Source organism: Solea solea, chromosome 15 (assembly GCF_958295425.1).
Source record: "Solea solea chromosome 15, fSolSol10.1, whole genome shotgun sequence".
Taxonomy (NCBI): Eukaryota; Metazoa; Chordata; class Actinopteri; order Pleuronectiformes; family Soleidae; genus Solea; species Solea solea.
Genome location: NC_081148.1, coordinates 919050 through 940021, shown reverse-complemented (window position 1 = coordinate 940021; position 20972 = coordinate 919050). Strand labels below are relative to the sequence as shown.

General features: G+C 37.0%; 1 protein-coding gene across 1 annotated transcript in view; it reads right to left on the bottom strand.

Annotated features, from left to right (window-relative positions):
• The window catches only part of epas1b (endothelial PAS domain protein 1b), an 83582-nt gene that overhangs the window by 40972 nt on the left and 21638 nt on the right, over window positions 1-20972 (bottom strand). Inside the window, exon 2 of the mRNA XM_058650896.1 lies at window positions 8896-9086. Within this exon, the coding sequence (XP_058506879.1) occupies window positions 8896-9086 (191 nt within the window). The remainder of the gene's footprint in view (window positions 1-8895; window positions 9087-20972) is intronic.

Here is a 20972-nt window from a genome sequence, read left to right as displayed (position 1 = left end):
TCTGCACCTCCATCATCGTTTGGTTTGCATCAGCCACCAAACAGGACAGAAACAGACTGAATCGCACCATCAGGACTGCAGAGAGAATCATTGGTGTCAAACTGCCCACCATCCAGGACTTGAACACATCCAGAGTCAAGAAACGGGCAGGTAGTATCTCTGCAGATCCATCACATCCCGGAAATAACCTGTTTGATCTTCTTCCCTCTGGCAGGCGTTACAGAACACTGTACACCAAAACTGCTAGACACAAGAACAGTTTCTTCCCCCAGGCCGTCACATTACTGAACACTTGACCAGTTTTTTTGTTTATTTATCTATTCACTATCTGCACTTTATCGTTTATATATATATATATATTTAAAAATAAACCGGACCTCTGGTCACCTTTTTTATTCACTCTTGTCAAATGTATGTTAAGTTATGTTGATGTCTATGTTTCATGTACAGCGTGTGTTTGAAAAACCGGAGTCGAATTCCTTGTATGTGTTACATACTTGGCCAATAAAGCTGATTCTGATTCTGATTCTGATGTTAGTTATGGAGGTCTACTTACATATATTAACTTGTTTTCATGGTCACGTATATGTTAGTTATGGAGGTCTACTTACATATATTAACTTGTTTTCATGGTCACACATATATGTTAGTTATGGAGGTCTACTTACATATATTAACTTGTTTTCATGGTCACGTATATGTGAGTTATGGAGGTCTACTTACATATATTAACTTGTTTTCATGGTCCCGTATATGTTAGTTATGGAGGTCTACTTACATATATTAACTTGTTTTCATGGTCACATATATGTTAGTTATGGAGGTCTACTTACATATATTAACTTGTTTTCATGGTCACGTATATGTTAGTTATGGAGGTCTACTTACATATATTAACTTGTTTTCATGGTCATGTATATGTTAGTTATGGAGGTCTACTTACATATATTAACTTGTTTTCATGGTCATGTATATGTTAGTTATGGAGGTCTACTTACATATATTAACTTGTTTTCATGGTCACATATATGTTAGTTATGGAGGTCTACTTACATATATTAACTTGTTTTCATGGTCACATATATGTTAGTTATGGAGGTCTACTTACATATATTAACTTGTTTTCATGGTCACATATATATGTTAGTTATGGAGGTCTACTTACATATATTAACTTGTTTTCATGGTCACGTATATGTGAGTTATGGAGGTCTACTTACATATATTAACTTGTTTTCATGGTCACGTATATGTTAGTTATGGAGGTCTACTTACATATATTAACTTGTTTTCACGGTCACATATATGTTAGTTATGGAGGTCTACTTACATATATTAACTTGTTAACGGATTAATTAATCCGTTATTTTTAATTAATTAATTAATTAGTTAATTATAATTAATTAATTATTAACGGAACCCTGTCCTCTAGCTACTGGGGTCCCTCAGGGTTCTGTCTTGGGCCCTCTCCTCTTCTCTCTATACACCAACTCTCTTGGTTCTGTTATTCTCTCTCATGGTTTTTCCTATCACAGCTACGCCGACGACACCCAACTCATCCTCTCTTTTCCCAGCTCCGACACAAATGTAGCAGAACGGATCTCCGCTTGTCTGACCGACATCTCTCAGTGGATGTCTGACCATCACCTGAAACTCAATCCCAACAAGACTGAGTTTCTTTTTCTCCCAGGAAAGGGCTCTCCCACCACAGACCTAACCATCACCCTCGACAACTCTGTGGTAGCTCCGTCTCATACCGCAAGGAACCTGGGTGTGACACTTGATGACCATCTCTCCCTCACTGCCAACATTGCTGCAACAGCTCGATCTTGCAGATACATGTTGCACAACATCAGAAGGATACGGCCTCTTCTAACCCAGAAGGCGGCACAGGTTCTGGTCCAGGCTTTTGTCATCTCACGCTTGGATTACTGCAACTCCCTCCTGGCTTGTCTCCCTACGTGTGCCATACGACCCCTGCAACTCATCCAGAATGCAGCAGCTCGACTGGTCTTCAACTTACCAAAATTCTCCCACACTACACCTCTCCTCCGCTCCCTTCACTGGCTTCCTGTAGCTGCTCGCATCCGCTTCAAGACTCTAGTGCTTGCGTTCCATGCTACACACGGACCCGGTCCAGCCTACATCCAGGACATGATCAAAACCTACACCCCAGCCCGCCCACTTCGCTCTGCATCGACAAACCGGCTCGCTGCCCCCTCACTGAGAGGATCGCAGAGGCATTTACAGAACTCGAGACTGTTCACTGTCCTCGCTCCCAAATGGTGGAACGAGCTCCCCATCGACATCCGGACAGCGGAAAGCCTCCACATCTTCCGCCGCCGACTAAAAACACATTTCTTCCGACTCTACCTCGACTAAGACGATAATGACGACGACAAAAAAAAAATATATATATATATATATATCGCACTTATGACTAGCACTTCATAGTTTGATTTACTTGAAGCTCTTACTTACTTCTAGCTCTTATTTGTACCCAAATGTTTAAATGCACTTATTGTAAGTCGCTTTGGATAAAAGCGTCTGCTAAATGACATGTAATGTAATGTAATGTAATGTAATGTTTTCACGGTCACATATATGTTAGTTATGGAGGTCTACTTACATATATTAACTTGTTTTCATGGTCACATATATGTTAGTTATGGAGGTCTACTTAAATATATTAACTTGTTTTCATGGTCACGTATATGTTAGTTATGGAGGTCTACTTACATATATTAACTTGTTTTCATGGTCACATATATGTTAGTTATGGAGGTCTACTTAGATATATTAACTTGTTTTCATGGTCACGTATATGTTAGTTATGGAGGTCTACTTACATATATTAACTTGTTTTCATGGTCACGTATATGTTAGTTATGGAGGTCTACTTACATATATTAACTTGTTTTCATGGTCACACATATATGTTAGTTATGGAGGTCTACTTACTTATATTAACTTGTTTTCATGGTCACATATATGTTAGTTATGGAGGTCTACTTACATATATTAACTTGTTTTCATGGTCACATATATGTTAGTTATGGAGGTCTTCTTACATATATTAACTTGTTTTCATGGTCACATATATGTTAGTTATGGAGGTCTACTTACATATATTAACTTGTTTTCATGGTCACATATATATGTTAGTTATGGAGGTCTACTTACATATATTAACTTGTCTTCATGGTCACGTATATGTTAGTTATGGAGGTCTACTAACATATATTAACTTGTTTTCATGGTCACGTATATGTTAGTTATGGAGGTCTACTTACATATATTAACTTGTTTTCATGGTCACGTGTATGTTAGTTATGGAGGTCTACTTACATATATTAACTTGTTTTCATGGTCAAATATATATGTTAGTTATGGAGGTCTACTTACATATATTCACTTGTTTTCATGGTCATGTATATGTTAGTTATGGAGGTCTACTAACATATATTAACTTGTTTTCATGGTCACGTATATGTTAGTTATGGAGGTCTACTAACATATATTAACTTGTTTTCATGGTCACGTATATGTTAGTCATGGAGGTCTACTTACATACAGTATATTAACTTGTTTTCATGGTCACGTATATGTTAGTTATGGAGGTCTACTAACATATATTAACTTGTTTTCATGGTCACGTATATGTTAGTCATGGAGGTCTACTTACATACAGTATATTAACTTGTTTTCATGGTCACGTATATGTTAGTTATGAGGTCTACTTACATATATTAACTTGTTTTCATGGTCCCGTATATGTTAGTTATGAGAGTCTACTTACATATATTAACTTGTTTTCATGGTCACGTATATGTGAGTTATGGAGGTCTACTTACATATATTAACTTGTTTTCATGGTCACGTATATGTGAGTTATGGAGGTCTACTTACATATATTAACTTGTTTTCATGGTCACATATATGTTAGTTATGGAGGTCTACTTACATATATTAACTTGTTTTCATGGTCACATATATGTTAGTTATGGAGGTCTACTTACATATATTAACTTGTTTTCATGGTCACATATATGTTAGTTATGGAGGTCTACTTACATATATTAACTTGTGTTCACGGTCACATATATGTTAGTTATGGAGGTCTACTTACATATATTAACTTGTTTTCACGGTCACATATACAGTATGTTAGTTATGGAGGTCTACTTACATATATTAACTTGTTTTCATGGTCACATATATGTTAGTTATGGAGGTCTACTTACATATATTAACTTGTTTTCATGGTCACATATATATGTTAGTTATGGAGGTCTACTTACATATATTAACTTGTTTTCATGGTCACGTATATGTGAGTTATGGAGGTCTACTTACATATATTAACTTGTTTTCATGGTCATGTATATGTTAGTTATGGAGGTCTACTTACATATATTAACTTGTTTTCATGGTCACATATATGTTAGTTATGGAGGTCTACTTACATATATTAACTTGTTTTCACGGTCACATATATGTTAGTTATGGAGGTCTACTTACATATATTAACTTGTTTTCATGGTCACATATATGTTAGTTATGGAGGTCTACTTACATATATTAACTTGTTTTCATGGTCACGTATATGTTAGTTATGGAGGTCTACTTACATATATTAACTTGTTTTCATGGTCACATATATGTTAGTTATGGAGGTCTACTTACATATATTAACTTGTTTTCATGGTCACATATATATGTTAGTTATGGAGGTCTACTTACATATATTCACTTGTTTTCATGGTCACGTATATGTTAGTTATGGAGGTCTACTAACATATATTAACTTGTTTTCATGATCACGTATATGTTAGTTATGGAGGTCTACTAACATATATTAATTTGTTTTCATGGTCATGTATATGTTAGTTATGGAGGTCTACTTACATATATTAACTTGTTTTCATGGTCACGTATATGTTAGTTATGAGGTCTACTTACATATATTAACTTGTTTTCATGGTCCCGTATATGTTAGTTATGAGAGTCTACTTACATATATTAACTTGTTTTCATGGTCACGTATATGTGAGTTATGGAGGTCTACTTACATATATTAACTTGTTTTCATGGTCACGTATATGTGAGTTATGGAGGTCTATTTACATATATTAACTTGTTTTCATGGTCACATATATGTTAGTTATGGAGGTCTACTTACATATATTAACTTGTTTTCATGGTCACATATATGTTAGTTATGGAGGTCTACTTACATATATTAACTTGTTTTCATGGTCACATATATGTTAGTTATGGAGGTCTACTTACATATATTAACTTGTGTTCACGGTCACATATATGTTAGTTATGGAGGTCTACTTACATATATTAACTTGTTTTCACGGTCACATATACAGTATGTTAGTTATGGAGGTCTACTTACATATATTAACTTGTTTTCATGGTCACATATATGTTAGTTATGGAGGTCTACTTACATATATTAACTTGTTTTCATGGTCACGTATATGTGAGTTATGGAGGTCTACTTACATATATTGAAGGTGACATAGACCGGAAGCTCCAATTAACGCTGCGTTTGTGTGTGTATCTGCGTCATTACCTCGTTTATGAAACCCTAAAGTTTCAGAACAAACAGTTCAGCCACTGCTGAGAAAATAGTGTTGTATTGTTTTCCTGGGCTCTGCGAAGCGGATCGACACTTCCTTAATTTGATGTCGTCATCAGAAATCCTCACCACCGTAGCGCCTCCCGGTGCGGGCACTAGTCCGGGCACATCCGGTTGCGTACATTCAACCGCAGAAGAAGAAGAACTACTCTCGTTGTAGCTGCTGAGATGCAGAGCATCCACCGTGCCAGAGGGGGAGCTGTGTATCTGAGAGCTGGCTTATCTATTACGTCACTTCCAGGTACCTGGCCAATCACAGGACAGTAGGAAAGCTCTCGTTGGCTGGCCAATCACAGCAACTGTTTGGTCTGAAACAGCGCGGCTGAGGACAGCGTCAGTGAGGAGATATTTTGATCGGCTCATTTGCAGCGATTAGGAGGTTTTTAATCATGAAAACAAGTTAATATATGTAAGTAGACCTCCATAACTAACATATATGTGTGATACAAGCATTCTATGTCGCCTTTAACTTGTTTTCATGGTCACATATATGTTAGTTATGGAGGTCTACTTACATATATTAACTTGTTTTCATGGTCACGTATATGTGAGTTATGGAGGTCTACTTACATATATTAACTTGTTTTCATGGTCACATATATGTTAGTTATGGAGGTCTACTTACATATATTAACTTGTGTTCACGGGTCACATATATGTTAGTTATGGAGGTCTACTTACATATATTAACTTGTTTTCACGGTCACATATACAGTATGTTAGTTATGGAGGTCTACTTACATATATTAACTTGTTTTCATGGTCACATATATGTTAGTTATGGAGGTCTACTTACATATATTAACTTGTTTTCATGGTCACGTATATGTTAGTTATGGAGGTCTACTTACATATATTAACTTGTTTTCATGGTCACATATATGTTAGTTATGGAGGTCTACTTACATATATTAACTTGTTTTCATGGTCACGTATATGTGAGTTATGGAGGTCTACTTACATATATTAACTTGTTTTCATGGTCACATATATGTTAGTTATGGAGGTCTACTTACATATATTAACTTGTTTTCATGGTCACGTATATGTGAGTTATGGAGGTCTACTTACATATATTAACTTGTTTTCATGGTCACATATATGTTAGTTATGGAGGTCTACTTACTTTTTTAACTTGTTTTCACGGTCACGTATATGTTAGTCATGGAGGTCTACTTACATATATTAACTTGTTTTCACGGTCACGTATATGTTAGTCATGGAGGTCTACTTACATATATTAACTTGTTTTCATGGTCACATATATGTTAGTTATGGAGGTCTACTTACATATATTAACTTGTTTTCATGGTCACGTATATGTTAGTTATGGAGGTCTACTTACATGTATTAACTTGTTTTCATGGTCACATATATGTTAGTTATGGAGGTCTACTTACATATATTAACTTGTTTTCATGGTCACATATATGTTAGTTATGGAGGTCTACTTACATATATTAACTTGTTTTCATGGTCACATATATGTTAGTTATGGAGGTCTACTTACATATATTAACTTGTTTTCATGGTCACGTATATGTTAGTTATGAGGTCTACTTACATATATTAACTTGTTTTCATGGTCCCGTATATGTTAGTTATGGAGGTCTACTTACATATATTAACTTGTTTTCATGGTCACGTATATGTGAGTTATGGAGGTCTACTTACATATATTAACTTGTTTTCATGGTCACGTATATGTGAGTTATGGAGGTCTACTTACATATATTAACTTGTTTTCATGGTCACATATATGTTAGTTATGGAGGTCTACTTACATATATTAACTTGTTTTCATGGTCACATATATGTTAGTTATGGAGGTCTACTTACATATATTAACTTGTTTTCATGGTCACATATATGTTAGTTATGGAGGTCTACTTACATATATTAACTTGTGTTCACGGTCACATATATGTTAGTTATGGAGGTCTACTTACATATATTAACTTGTTTAAACGGTCACATATACAGTATGTTAGTTATGGAGGTCTACTTACATATATTAACTTGTTTTCATGGTCACATATATGTTAGTTATGGAGGTCTACTTACATATATTAACTTGTTTTCATGGTCACATATATGTTAGTTATGGAGGTCTACTTACATATATTAACTTGTGTTCACGGTCACATATATGTTAGTTATGGAGGTCTACTTACATATATTAACTTGTTTTAACAGTCACATATACAGTATGTTAGTTATGGAGGTCTACTTACATATATTAACTTGTTTTCATGGTCACGTATATGTTAGTTATGGAGGTCTACTTACATATATTAACTTGTTTTCACGGTCACATATATGTTAGTTATGGAGGTCTACTTACATATATTAACTTGTTTTCATGGTCACATATATATGTTAGTTATGGAGGTCTACTTACATATATTAACTTGTTTTCACGGTCACATATATGTTAGTTATGGAGGTCTACTTACATATATTAACTTGTTTTCATGGTCACATATATATGTTAGTTATGGAGGTCTACTTACATATATTAACTTGTTTTCATGGTTAAAAACCTCCTAATCGCTGCAAATGAGCCGATCAAAATATCTCCTCACTGACTCTCTCGTCAGCCGCGCTGTTTCAGACCAAAACCACACCCCCAGAACGTGGACTGTGTTGTGATTGGCCAGCCAACGAGAGCTTTCCCACTGTCCTGTGATTGGCCAGGTACCTGGAAGTGACGTAATAGATAGGCCAGCTCTCAGATACACAGCTCCCCCTCTGGCACGGTGGATGCTCTGCATCTCAGCAGCTACAACGAGAGTAGTTCTTCTTCTTCTGCGGTTGAATGTACGCAACCGGATGTGCCCGGACTAGTGCCCGCACCAGGAGGCGCTACGGTGGTGAGAGGAGTGGTGAGGATTTCTGATGACGACATCAAATTAAGGAAGTGCCGATTCGCTTCGCAGAGCCCAGGAAAACAATACAACACTATTTTTTCAGCAGTGGCTGAACTGTTGTTCTGAAACTTTAGGGTTTCATAAACGAGGTCATGACGCAGATACACACACAAACGCAGCGTTAATTGGAGCTTCCGGTCTAGGTCGCCTTTAATGTTTGTAACCACCGACTGAAGACTGTGTGTGTGTGAGCGTGTGTGCGTGTGCGTGTGCGTGTGCGTGTGAGTGTGTGTATGTGTGTGTATGCGTGTGTGGTGTGTATGTGTGTGTATGTGTATATGTATATATGTGTGTGTGTGTGTGAGTCCATACCTGTGGCCAGCAGCTTGCGTGTGCGCAGGAAGCTGATGGTCAGCCTCATGATGGAGGCCTTGTCCAGGTGAGCGCTGATGCTGTGTGGGAGGGGCAGCTGGTGAGCCAGCTCATAGAAAACCTCTGTCTCTTTGCTACGTCTGCATCGGGCGGCGTCGCGGGACTTCTCCTTCCGACGCTCCGAACTACTCCTGCAACAAGACCATAGTTAGCTTTGTTCCTTTAAGTTCTCTCTGTTCTCATAGACCAGGAGTCTTCAACGTTTTCCAGGCCAAGGACCCCCAAACTGATCCCCTACTTATATATATTGTATAAAATTGTGTTTTATATTAAATTGGTCCTATAGTGCCATGTATAAATGTACCTTGTTATTGTGCATTCAATACTAAGATATTCAAATAATACACAGACACACGGGGATGCAGAGGAGGGAAGCAACATCGGGACGGGTTTATGGAGAAGATTTAAGCAGAGTCTCCCCTCTCTTGTTATGGTCAGTGTACGGTCTCCTAGCAACAAGATGAACAACTAACGGCATTAACGCAGAGCCCCGCAGAGTACCGCGAGGTCCTGGTACCTGGTATTGTTGTGATTCCTCGTTGATGGGACAGGTGTTGTGAATGAACCGGTGCCCAGCTTCAAAGAGCTCCTGTGTGTCGCGGAATGTGTGCATTGCTGACTGAAATACATCTTCTGCCTCCATCTGTTCACTACAGTGTGTTGGATTCATGTTAATGTGTATTTAAAGACATTTCAATTTGTGGAAAAAAGTGCAGGGGGAATATAAAAAATGTCTAATCAAACAAAACTTTCGTGACCCCCCTGCTGACCCCCTGTTGAAGACCTCCGTCATAGACAAGATTAACACATTAGTCTTTAAACAGATTAAAAAACAAGCATTCACCAAACCCACTAATCAACCAAGTTCCTTCCTTAGACCATACAACTGGAAGTTTTCACAACAGTAGCGTGGAAGCATCTATTAGCATTCCATGTAGAAAGTCAGTTCAGAATAAGGTGGGATTATTGCTGTTCATGGAAATGAAGTCACCGAAAGTTTTTGTTCATATTTCAAACAGATTATTTTAATTCAGATGAGGATGATTTACATTGTTTAGATTTTTTCTAGGATTGGGACGATTTAGAGTTTCTTATTAACTCAATCAATTGGGAGCAATGGGGATCCAGCCCTGGACCTGTTCGCCCTCCAGTTACAAGACAAGTTCCCTTCACACTAGACCACTGGGTTATTGATAATTAAACTTCATTTAGGCAACATTTAATTCTGACTGTCAGGGAACTCTCAAAACTGCAACATGCAATCAACTACTGTAGTACTATTATAATTCATTTTTAACCAGTGTAGCCAACTCCTCCGTAAGGAAAGTAGCTGTCCCTCGAAACTGCTAAATGACATCATCACATCATTTGCATAATTGACCATGTGAATGTAATTGGAATGGACGCTGTAGGAGACTGTGACGTGTGTGATGTGCAAACACCTTTACGACACGACACATGCTTTAACGTCACAGTCTCCAAAAGTCTCGAAAAACACCAGAAAAAGTTCATTTTTAAAGAAAGAGTCATGAGAGGGCTCTGAAAACTCGCTACATATAGCAACAGTCGTGCTTAATTGGCAACACTGCAGAAAAGTGAAGCTTGAGTTGCTTTGTAAACCGGACTGCATGAACAAAAACAGCCATTTTTGAGTCTATTGATGTCTGTGCTATTTAGGTCAATTTTCAAACACTAAAGTTACAAAAACAAAACAATGCAAAGACGATGATTCAGCTTCACAGACTAAGATCTTACTTCCATGTTTTCTTATACCTCCACAAACAAAAGGAGGATGTGATGCAAACTGTGTGGACATCATTAATAACACCAGATATAAATGTAATCAGTAAAAAAATTTATTAAATCATATATTAAAGAAGACATAGCCCGGAAGTGCCAATTAGCGCTGCATTATTGTGTGTATCTGCGTCATAACCTCGTCTATGAAGCCCTAAAAGTCCATAACAATCAGTTCAGCCACTGCTGAGAGTTCAGGGTTTGATTGTTTTCCTGAGCTCTGCGAAGCGGAACAGCACTTCCGTTGACTAGTTATGTCACTGGCGAATTTCACCACTCCTCTAAACAGCAGCGCCTCCTAGTCCGTTTTTGACCATAAAAATGACTTCATGTTTGTAAGTATACCTCCATATCTCACATATAAGTGAGATAGGACCATGCTATGGCCGCTTTAATATTAGACATGTTTTAATGTCACAGGTGCACACAAGGAGTCTAAATGTCCAGTTTTAAGCCATGTAATTAAACCAGATCATAGGGCTGCAGCACACTATTATTTCTTGATCATTTTATATTTAGTTATTTGGTCCATGAAAGGTCACAATTGACAATATCCTCGACTTGTTTTGCCTAGAACACGAAGACATTCAGTTTTTCTGGTTAAAACAGAAAATACTCACATTTAAGTAGCTGAAAACCTGAAAACTTGCATTTATGAATCATGAATACACTGAAATGTGTATATTTAAGTCCACTTTTATGTGTTTGTTTTGATTGAGAAGGGCTTATTCAGTGCAGGAGGAGATGAGTCAAAAGAGAAAGAAGACATTTACTCTTTAAGAGGAGGAGAAGGACAAAGTTCAACCAAAAGACAAAAGACTAAGTCTACATGTCAGGGAAATCAAGTCTGGCCTCATGAGCTGAAATTAAACGAGTTAGATTCTGATGTCAAAGCTCATAGAGAGAGCACAGCACAAAAAAATCCATATAAGGAAAAACCCACAGAGTTTGGCTGAGTTAGGTCCTGTCTCTCGCACACACACACACACACACACACACACACACACAGTACTGAGAGAATGACAGCTCATCAATATTTAAATATCACTACCACAACATTATGTAACATGCATGCAGTGATGGACCATGGCCGAGGGAAACAGTCTGCGTCACAAACACAACATGTTGGCAAATCAAAATCAATGACAGCAAATGCAACAAACAGCAGATAAACTGTGATGCATCAGCACAAACCCAGGAATCAAACACAATGAGGGATTTTCATTTCTTTTCTAAATTATGCAAGTTGAAATTTCTAGGAAGCCACTGCATGCTTCAAATCACAGTATTGTGGGTCTTAAAACCATAAACTTTGTATTTGAATTAGAGTTGTTTGATTTCTGTGAATCGATTAGGCTCCTCAATGTTACTGCTGCTTCAGAAGCTGCGTGTGTTTTCACCGTTGAATGAAAAACACACTGCAGAAGAACTAAACTGTGGCTGTTACAGCGCTAATCTTTGGCTGAGGCTTCTGATCTCACTTCTGCTCACTTCTGCATTTAAGCTAGCTGACTTACTCGCTAACACATTAACATTTAAGATAGCGGACTTTATAGCTAACACACTAGCATTTAAGCTAGCGGACTTTGTCACTAACACACTAGCATTTAAGCTAGCTGACTTTATAGCTAACGCACTTGCATTTAAGCTAGTGGACTTAGTCGCTAACACACTAGCATTTAAGCTCCAGACGTGAAGCCTTTAAAATCTTATAAAGACAAAATGTTATTGAAAATCAATTCACAATGAAGGGCGGTCATTGATGGCAAAAATGCTATTTTAAAATTCAATGTCAAATATTTGAATATGGCTGCATGGTTGGTGTAGTGGTTAGCACTCTTGCCTTTGCAGCAAGACCCGGGTTCGAGCCCCGGTTGAACATGGGCCTCTCTGCATGGAGGTCACATGTGTGTCCCCCTGTGTGTGTGGGTTTTCTCCGGGTTTTCCATCTTCCTCCCACAGTCCAAAAACATGCAATATGGGGATTAGGGGATTAGGTCAATTGGACACTCTAAATTAACCATAGGTGTGAATGTGAGTGTGAATGGTTGTTTGTCTGTATGTGTGTCCCTGCGATGGACTGGTGAACTGTCCAGGGTGTGACCCCACCCATCGCCCTTTGTCAGCTGAGATTGGCACAGCACCCCCGCGACCCTCCTGTGGAGGATAACATGATAGAAAATGGATGGATGTAAATATTTGAATATTCTACAGCACAGTGCATGAGAACTAGTGAAAGTAATACAGGGTTCACGGTGTGTTGAGCTCATGAGACGCATTCAGATACCCTGGTAAATGTCATCACTTCTGCTGGATCTACAGCATATTCATGAAGCATTTATGTCAGACTCTGACCAGTATTGGCCCAGTACTGAGCTCAAACTGGATTATTCTAGTGCAAACACTTGCTCATGCTCTCGAAGCACACGACCAAAGTCTTCACAACAAGCCAGAGACAAAACACCGTAGAAACAGAGACAATGGCCAGAGGTTAATGAGCAAGTCATGGAATAATAACAGGGATAATTAAGCAGTTCCTCTCCAGAAAATGACTTCCTGTGTTTTGGGTGTGGAGCTTTGAGGTGCGGGCTGATCGTATTTGTACAAAATCCCTCAGTCCTACATCTACCACAAAATCAGGAAACACACAAGGTTCAACCTTTATTCTCAGGTCACTAAATGTGATACACATAATAATATTATTCCCTGGAATACCCTTTCCAGAGGTTTAAACCCGAATGGAAACACGAGGAAACATTTGAAATTATAATCCAGTTCTGCTGGTATAAATATTTTCATTTCATTTCATATTTCATATCTATTTGAGTTAAAGTACACCACAAGTGTCCGTTAATGATCCTAATAAGCAGTAACCTTGCAAACAGCTGTGTGTCATGGACAGGGCAACACAAGCTCAGTATAGTTTGAGTGGTCAACTGTCTGCATTTATGTAAGCACTTTTCACTACACACACACACACACACAACAACAACAAAATAATGTAGTAACAAAGTAAAGTAACCAAAAAGTACAAGAAAAATGACAATAATCCAATTGGAATAAAATCTCCACGTCTCTGTAATTCTACAACGCTACATGTCAACAAAGTATTTCTCTCTGAAAACAGATGTGAACGGCTACAGCACCTCTACCTGGACCTTTTTTAATTTCATGTTTACATTAAAATGACACAAATACATTTGTAATAAATGAAGCAGACATCACATGACTTATAACGTCACTTGAAGTGAATGCCCGTTTAACTCACATTACATGTGTCGTACACAATTAATTGCAAATGACACGCTAACGTTTAATTTCATACCAATTCAATGTTACGTTAGTTGAACATTAGCGTAATTGAACCCAGTTACTGTGCGTTTACCTGAACTACCTATATGGTACCTGAACTATCTATATGGTACCTGAACTACCTATATGGTACCTGAACTATCTATATGGTACCTGAACTACCTATATGGTACCTGAACTACCTATATGGTACCTGAACTATCTATATGGTACCTGAACTACCTATATGGTACCTGAACCATCTATATGGTACCTGAACTACCTATATGGTACCTGAACTATCTATATGGTACCTGAACTACCTATATGGTACCTGAACTATCTATATGGTACATGAACTACCTATATGGTACCTTAACTACCTATAAGGTACCTGAACTACCTATATTAAGGCATAATCTGTTCTGACGGTATTGAGGAAACATTACGATTAATATAACGTAGCGTTTAATACTGCAATTAATTGTGAAATCAAGTCATCGTGACATCCCTACACACACGGAGATAAAAGAATAAGATTCAGTTTTAAACTGTGTCTAAAAGTCAAATCCTCACATGGCAGCTTCTCCACTCCCAGGTCACAAACATATCTGTCTCTTATTGAGTGTTTTTGTCTTGACCACTGTTTAATCATGTGTTTTATGCTGTAGACAGCATTAATACCCAATGGTACTCCATGGTATTCCCTGTAGACAACAAAGCCATGCAGAATTCAGCATATTTTATTTAAAGAGCAGTTTAATTTTTCATCAAGATTAAATTATGACATTTTGACATTTTTGTACAAGATAATTAACATTGATATTTTTATTTATTGTTGAATCAGTTTTTATAAAATCTGTTTCTTTCTTTCTATTTTTATTTGATCTTTCATACTTTTCACAATATTCAGCTTTTACTTGAACTACACCATCTCTTAATTCTGATACTTTGACTTTTATTACAGAAGCTTTTGATTATGGCTGATTTGAAGCTCAGGAGCCGCACTGACAGCATGTCACTTTAAAATCCTCTCCGTGAACAGACTCCTGTGCAGAGTCACCATGGACCACACACTTAAGAATCAAAAACAGTCCAAACTAATACTCAGTGGTGTGATATTAAAGAGTTTGATTGATTTTTTGAATCCTCATTTTCAGTCTGTGGTCACATAAAACATAAATGACATTCAATAATTTTTCTTTTGAAAAACAGCACTGCGTTGAATGTCATCCTTTACCAACGGTTAATATTGACGCTAAGGTTGCCACGGCAACAGGTGAAAAGGCGTCGTGTGCTTTCAGTTTTCAGTGCACGTTGTCCAGAACATCTGGAAACATCAGCACTCTTGATGAGTTTCATTTTAAAATCAGCTCAGTAATAACAACCTTTAAAAAAAAGGAACTATGGGATAGATTTGTCTGCATTTGGTCACAACAAGTTTTATTGTGTGTTATATTGTTTTTGTCTTAACCACTGTTTAATCATGTGTTATATAGCCCAATTTGAGGCGGTCAACGGTTGCCTCCATTATACGCATCTTTCAACAAACCAACAGGTAAGTATTGCTTCTTATTGCTTCTATTCTCACTTGACATGTCAATAAGGCCATACAGTAATGCATATGTTCTCTAAAGAATGCAACGTCTTCCTCCCTCTGGGGGAAGAGGAAAGCTCCTCAATAATGATCAAGAGCTTGCCATTGTAGAAATGGTTGTTGCGAATAATGCAATAAAACTGCATGAAATTCAAACTAGAATTGTGGAGGACCATGAGATGTTTGACAATATCGATAGCATCAGCCTCACAACCATTACGTGGACATTGTCCAAACACAGAGTGTGGATGAAGCAGCTCTATACTGTTCCCTTTGAGAGGAACAGTGAGAGAGTCAAGGAACGACAATATGTCCAGGTATAGTGTATATTCAATTCAATGTTCAGTAGGTAACCTACACAGTAATAGGTTACAGTACAGTATAGTATACAGTAATGACATGATTTACATAAACTTTGTTTCAGAGAGTTATGGAATTGGAGGCCAACCCGGCCCCTCATGAATTCATATACATAGATGAGGCAGGATTCAATCTGGCCAAAAGGCGTCGACGTGGACGAACTGTAATTGGAAAAAGTGTTTCCACAATTGATGTGCCAGGACAGGGAGGGGCAAACTGTAGGGTCCCCGGCTGAATGATGGTCAAACTCTTTAACTGATGGTTCACAAGTGTTTATTTTTGAGCTGAATAGATGGTAACGTTGCTCCATTAAAACCTTTGACACCTTAAACACACTGAACACACCGTAAGAGCTATGGAATAAAACAAAAATAGTATTACCAACATCATAATGTTCAAAAATATTAAAAAAGTGTGTTTTTAACCTTTAATTGAAAATTAATCCTCATTCACAATCATGTAGAATCCCTTTTAACCTGGTTTAGCTCAATGACAACCTCAGAATACAGTGCAATAAACAAACATATTTAACTTAAAATTCAATATTTTTAACTGTCATTTTACAGCTTTAACCTCAGGAATTGTTACTAATACACACACAAATAATTTATTGTAATAATAATAATAATACAAATAATTTATTATTACTAGCAAACAAGCAAATGAAATAACTGTCCCTTTCAGACCGACAGACATGACCTACATCGCACCAAAACAGCGTGATTGCTAGCTTAAAATACACTGGAATAAAACAATGCAAAACTATAAAAGGACATCACATTACTATTGAGCATTAAGCACAACATTAAAACGAAATGATGACAAAGCTTGTGCCCTTATCAGCCAGGTGCTAAACGAACTTATTAGTAGACATTAGCAGACATTTTTGCACTTTTAATAGACCCGTTTATGCCGTGCGAACGCTTAACTATCCGCAGCTTCGTCTTTTTTCCTTTTCCGGTTACACTCTATCAAAATAAAAGCACCAACCTAAAAACAGGAAATAACGGTAAAAGGAAACAAGTTAATTCGAAGAGATTACTTATGAAATAAATAACTATAGAAACAACACATATGCTGTGGCATATTAAAGGTCATTTACACAAACATTACCACGTGTGCAGCAATTGCAAATGCAGGATTACTCCTTCAAAGATGTCAGGTTGGACCCTGCGATACCGAGCGCCTCCTTGCCTTTCTCAATGATCTCCACCAGCGCCTGGTTCCAGAGCAGGATCAGGAGGGTGAAAACATGAGGACCTTTGTAATCACCTGGGACAATGTGGCTTTCCATCGTTCGCAAGCAATAACAAAATGGTTTGAAGTCTTAGTTGAAGTTTTAGTTCCTGCCCTTTTTATCTGGGCTTTTTGCTGTTGTTTTTTTGTTCAGAATGCTCTTGTGTGTTTCATGGATATTTTGTTCACTGTAAGCAATACTGTAAAACTTTTTCTGTTCTATCATACTGTAAACAGTATTTCTACTGTACCTTCTGTAATAAACACTAAAAGGAAAAGAAAAATGATTTGCTTTTTATTGGAATGCTTTTGAATGTGAACATTACATGTGGACATACAGTTCCCAACCAAGATGTTTAGTGTAAAAACGGTGGATTGCATGTTTTGCATGCAAATACCTGTAAAACTGAAAAAAAGTCTATGCAGTTTTTGTAATATCAACAATAGCCAGTATTTTGAAACCTGGTGTACTTTGATTAACTGCTTGTTCCTTGTGAAGTGAAAACAGAATAATTTCATTTTGAGTCAGATTTCCAGAGTTTTGGTAAAGTTAGTGTGTGCAGAGAAAGATGAGTTCTATTTTGAAATGAAGAGTTAGTATATGTTTAACAAAATGTGTTTTTGAGAAGAAAATTATCCATTTGGCCAATTGTGTTTTGTAGGTGAGTCTGTGTTAAGAGTTTAGAAAAAGTATCTGAAGTATGGGTAAGCGCTGCAATACCTGGCCCTGTTCATTCATTCATTTCTTTTTTGTTTTTGAAATGATTTGCTTTACTTTACAAAAACGACAAAGCCAGGACACAAGTGAGATTTGTCTCTTAAATTTGAAATTTTTGTTCAAGATTATTAAGATTAATACTTTAGATGAGATGAAAATAGTCACTGAGCTAAATTTACTTACTCTGTAAATTTTATGTTTAATCGGTTTTTATAAAATGTGATTTTACCTTCTTAAATTATGAATATCTTTGTAAACTAGATCAAAATTTTGATTTGTGGTCAAAAATAATCTAAAATTGCAACCCTAATATTTATGTTAACGCAAGAAAACATGTAAATATCATTTATTAAAAGAAAAAAACTTCAAAAAAATAAAGGCAATGTCTCAATTTTATTATTTCTATTATGACTTTATATTTTGACTTAAACTACGTCCTATAGGATCATATATACACAGTTGAAACCAGAAGTTTACAAACACTATATAAAAAGACAAATATGCTTTTTTTCTCACTGTCTGACATGAAATCAGACAATCACTTTTCCTGTTTTAGATCCGGTAGGATTACCAAAATTATTTCTATTTGCTAAATGCCAGAATAATGAGAAAAGATTTTTTTATGACTTTCTTCAAAGTCAGAAGTTTACATACACTAAGATTATTATGTCTTTAAACAATTTGGGAAAGCCCAAATGAAGATGTCATGTCTTTGGAAGCTTCTGTTTATTGACAGCAATTGAGTTAATTAGAGACACACCTGGATGTGGATGTATTTTAAGGCACACCTGAAACACACTGCCTCTTTGTGTAACATCATGGGAAAGTCAAAAGAAATCAGCCAAGATATCAGGAAGAGAATTGTGGACTTGCACAAGTCTGGTTCATCCTTGGGTGCAATTTCCAGATCGATTCAGAAGCATGATGCTTCGGGTCATTGTCCATTTGGAAGACCCATTAGTGCCCAAGCTTCAACTTCCTGGCTGATGTTGAGATGTTGCTTCAGTATTTCCACATAATGTTCTTTCCTCATGATGCCATCTATTTTGTGAAGTGCACCAAACCCTCCTGCAGCAAAACAACCCCACAACATGATGCTGCCACCCCTGTATTTCACAGTTGGGATGGTGTTCTCAGGCTTGCAAGCTTCCTCTTTTTCCTCCAAATGTAACGATGGTCATTATGGCCAAACAGTTTGATTTTAGTTTCGTCAGACCACAGGACATGTCTCCAAAAATGAAGGTCTTTGTCCCTGTGTGCATTTGCAAACTGTAATTTGGCATTTTTATGTTTCTTTTGGAGTAATGGCTTCTTCCTGGCAGATGGTCTTTCAGCCCATGTCGGTACAGTACTTGTTTCACTGTGGATAATGACACACTCTTACCAGCTTCAGCCAGCATCTTCACAGTGTCTTTTCCTTCTGTTCTTGGGTTGATATGCACATTTCGGACCAAAGCACGTTCATCTCTGGGACACAGAGCCCGTCTCCTTCCTGAGCGGTATGATGGCTGGACATTCCCATGGTGTTTATACTTGCGTATAATTGTTTGAAAAGATGAACGTGGCACCTTCAGGCATCTGGAAATTGCACCCAAGGATGAACCAGACTTGTGCAAGTCCACAATTCTCTTCCTGATATCTTGGCTGATTTCTTTTGACTTTCCCATGATGTTACACAAAGAAGCAGTGTGTTTCAGGTGTGCCTTAAAATACATCCACAGGTGTGTCTCTAATTAACTCAAATGTTGTCAATAAACCTATCAGAAGCTTCCAAAGACATGACATCTTCATTTGGGCTTTCCCAAATTGTTTAAAGGCATAATAATCTTAGTGTATGTAAACTTCTGACTTTGAAGAAAGTAATAAAAAATTGTCAAAAAAAATCCTTCTCTCATTATTCTGGCATTTAGCAAATAGAAATATTTTTGGTAATCCTACCGGACCTAAAACAGGAAAAGTGATTGTCTGATTTCATGTCAGACAGTGAGAAAAAAAAGCATATGTGTCTTTTTATATAGTGTATGTAAACTTCTGGTTTCAACTATAAGTGTATAATACACAATCATCTCATCACTTCATATATTCAGATATTTATTCCTTTAACGCTTGTTAATTCAAACACACACACACACGCTAGGTCCAGGCCCACTTTCTGGTATTTATTTATTTCTTTTGATTTGAAAGCATTTGATCTAAAATTCAAACCTTGAAAACATTCAAAGTCAAACATCTTTAACAACGCTGTTCAATCTAATTTTCAATTAATATAAGCCTTTGTATGAAGCGTGTAGTTCCTGCTTGTGTGTGTGTGTCTGTCTGTCTGTGTGTGTCTCTGTCTGTCTGTTTGTGTGTGTGTGTGTGTGTGTCTGTCTGTCTGTCTGTTTGTGTGTGTCTCTGTCTGTCTGTTTGTGTGTGTGTGTGTCTGTCTGTCTGTTTGTGTGTGTGTGTGTGTGTCTGTCTGTCTGTTTGTGTGTGTGTGTGTGTGTGTCTGTCTGTCTGTCTGTCTGTTTGTGTGTGTGTGTGTGTCTGTCTGTCTGTCTGTCTGTCTGTCTGTTTGTGTCTGTTTTTTTCTATTTTTCAGTGACGTTGCAGCACAGGAAATGTTAAAAATGCTGTTTTTTTAAACTTAGCCTGTTGTCATATCCGCTCTGTATGTGGATTTTTGAAGAGAAAGCATGAGGAAAAAAAAAGGTTTCATCATTGAGAGAAGATGCATGTCCTAAAGAACAGATGAATAATAATAATAATAATAATAATAATAATACATTTAATTTAAAAGCGCCTTTCAGGTCAAGAACTTTCATCTGTCATCATTATGTTACACATGTAAAGGTCAGATATTGTGTAACTTTTCCCACTTCCATTTTTTCTTTCATCTTCTATTCTTTAAAATAAAAAAAAATGTATTGGTTTTATTTGATTATAACTTTATGTATGTGTCATTTTGTAACGATAAAAACTCAAGCCAATGAAAGACAAATACAAAGCACAAGCTTATTATTAAATGAATAAATGAGT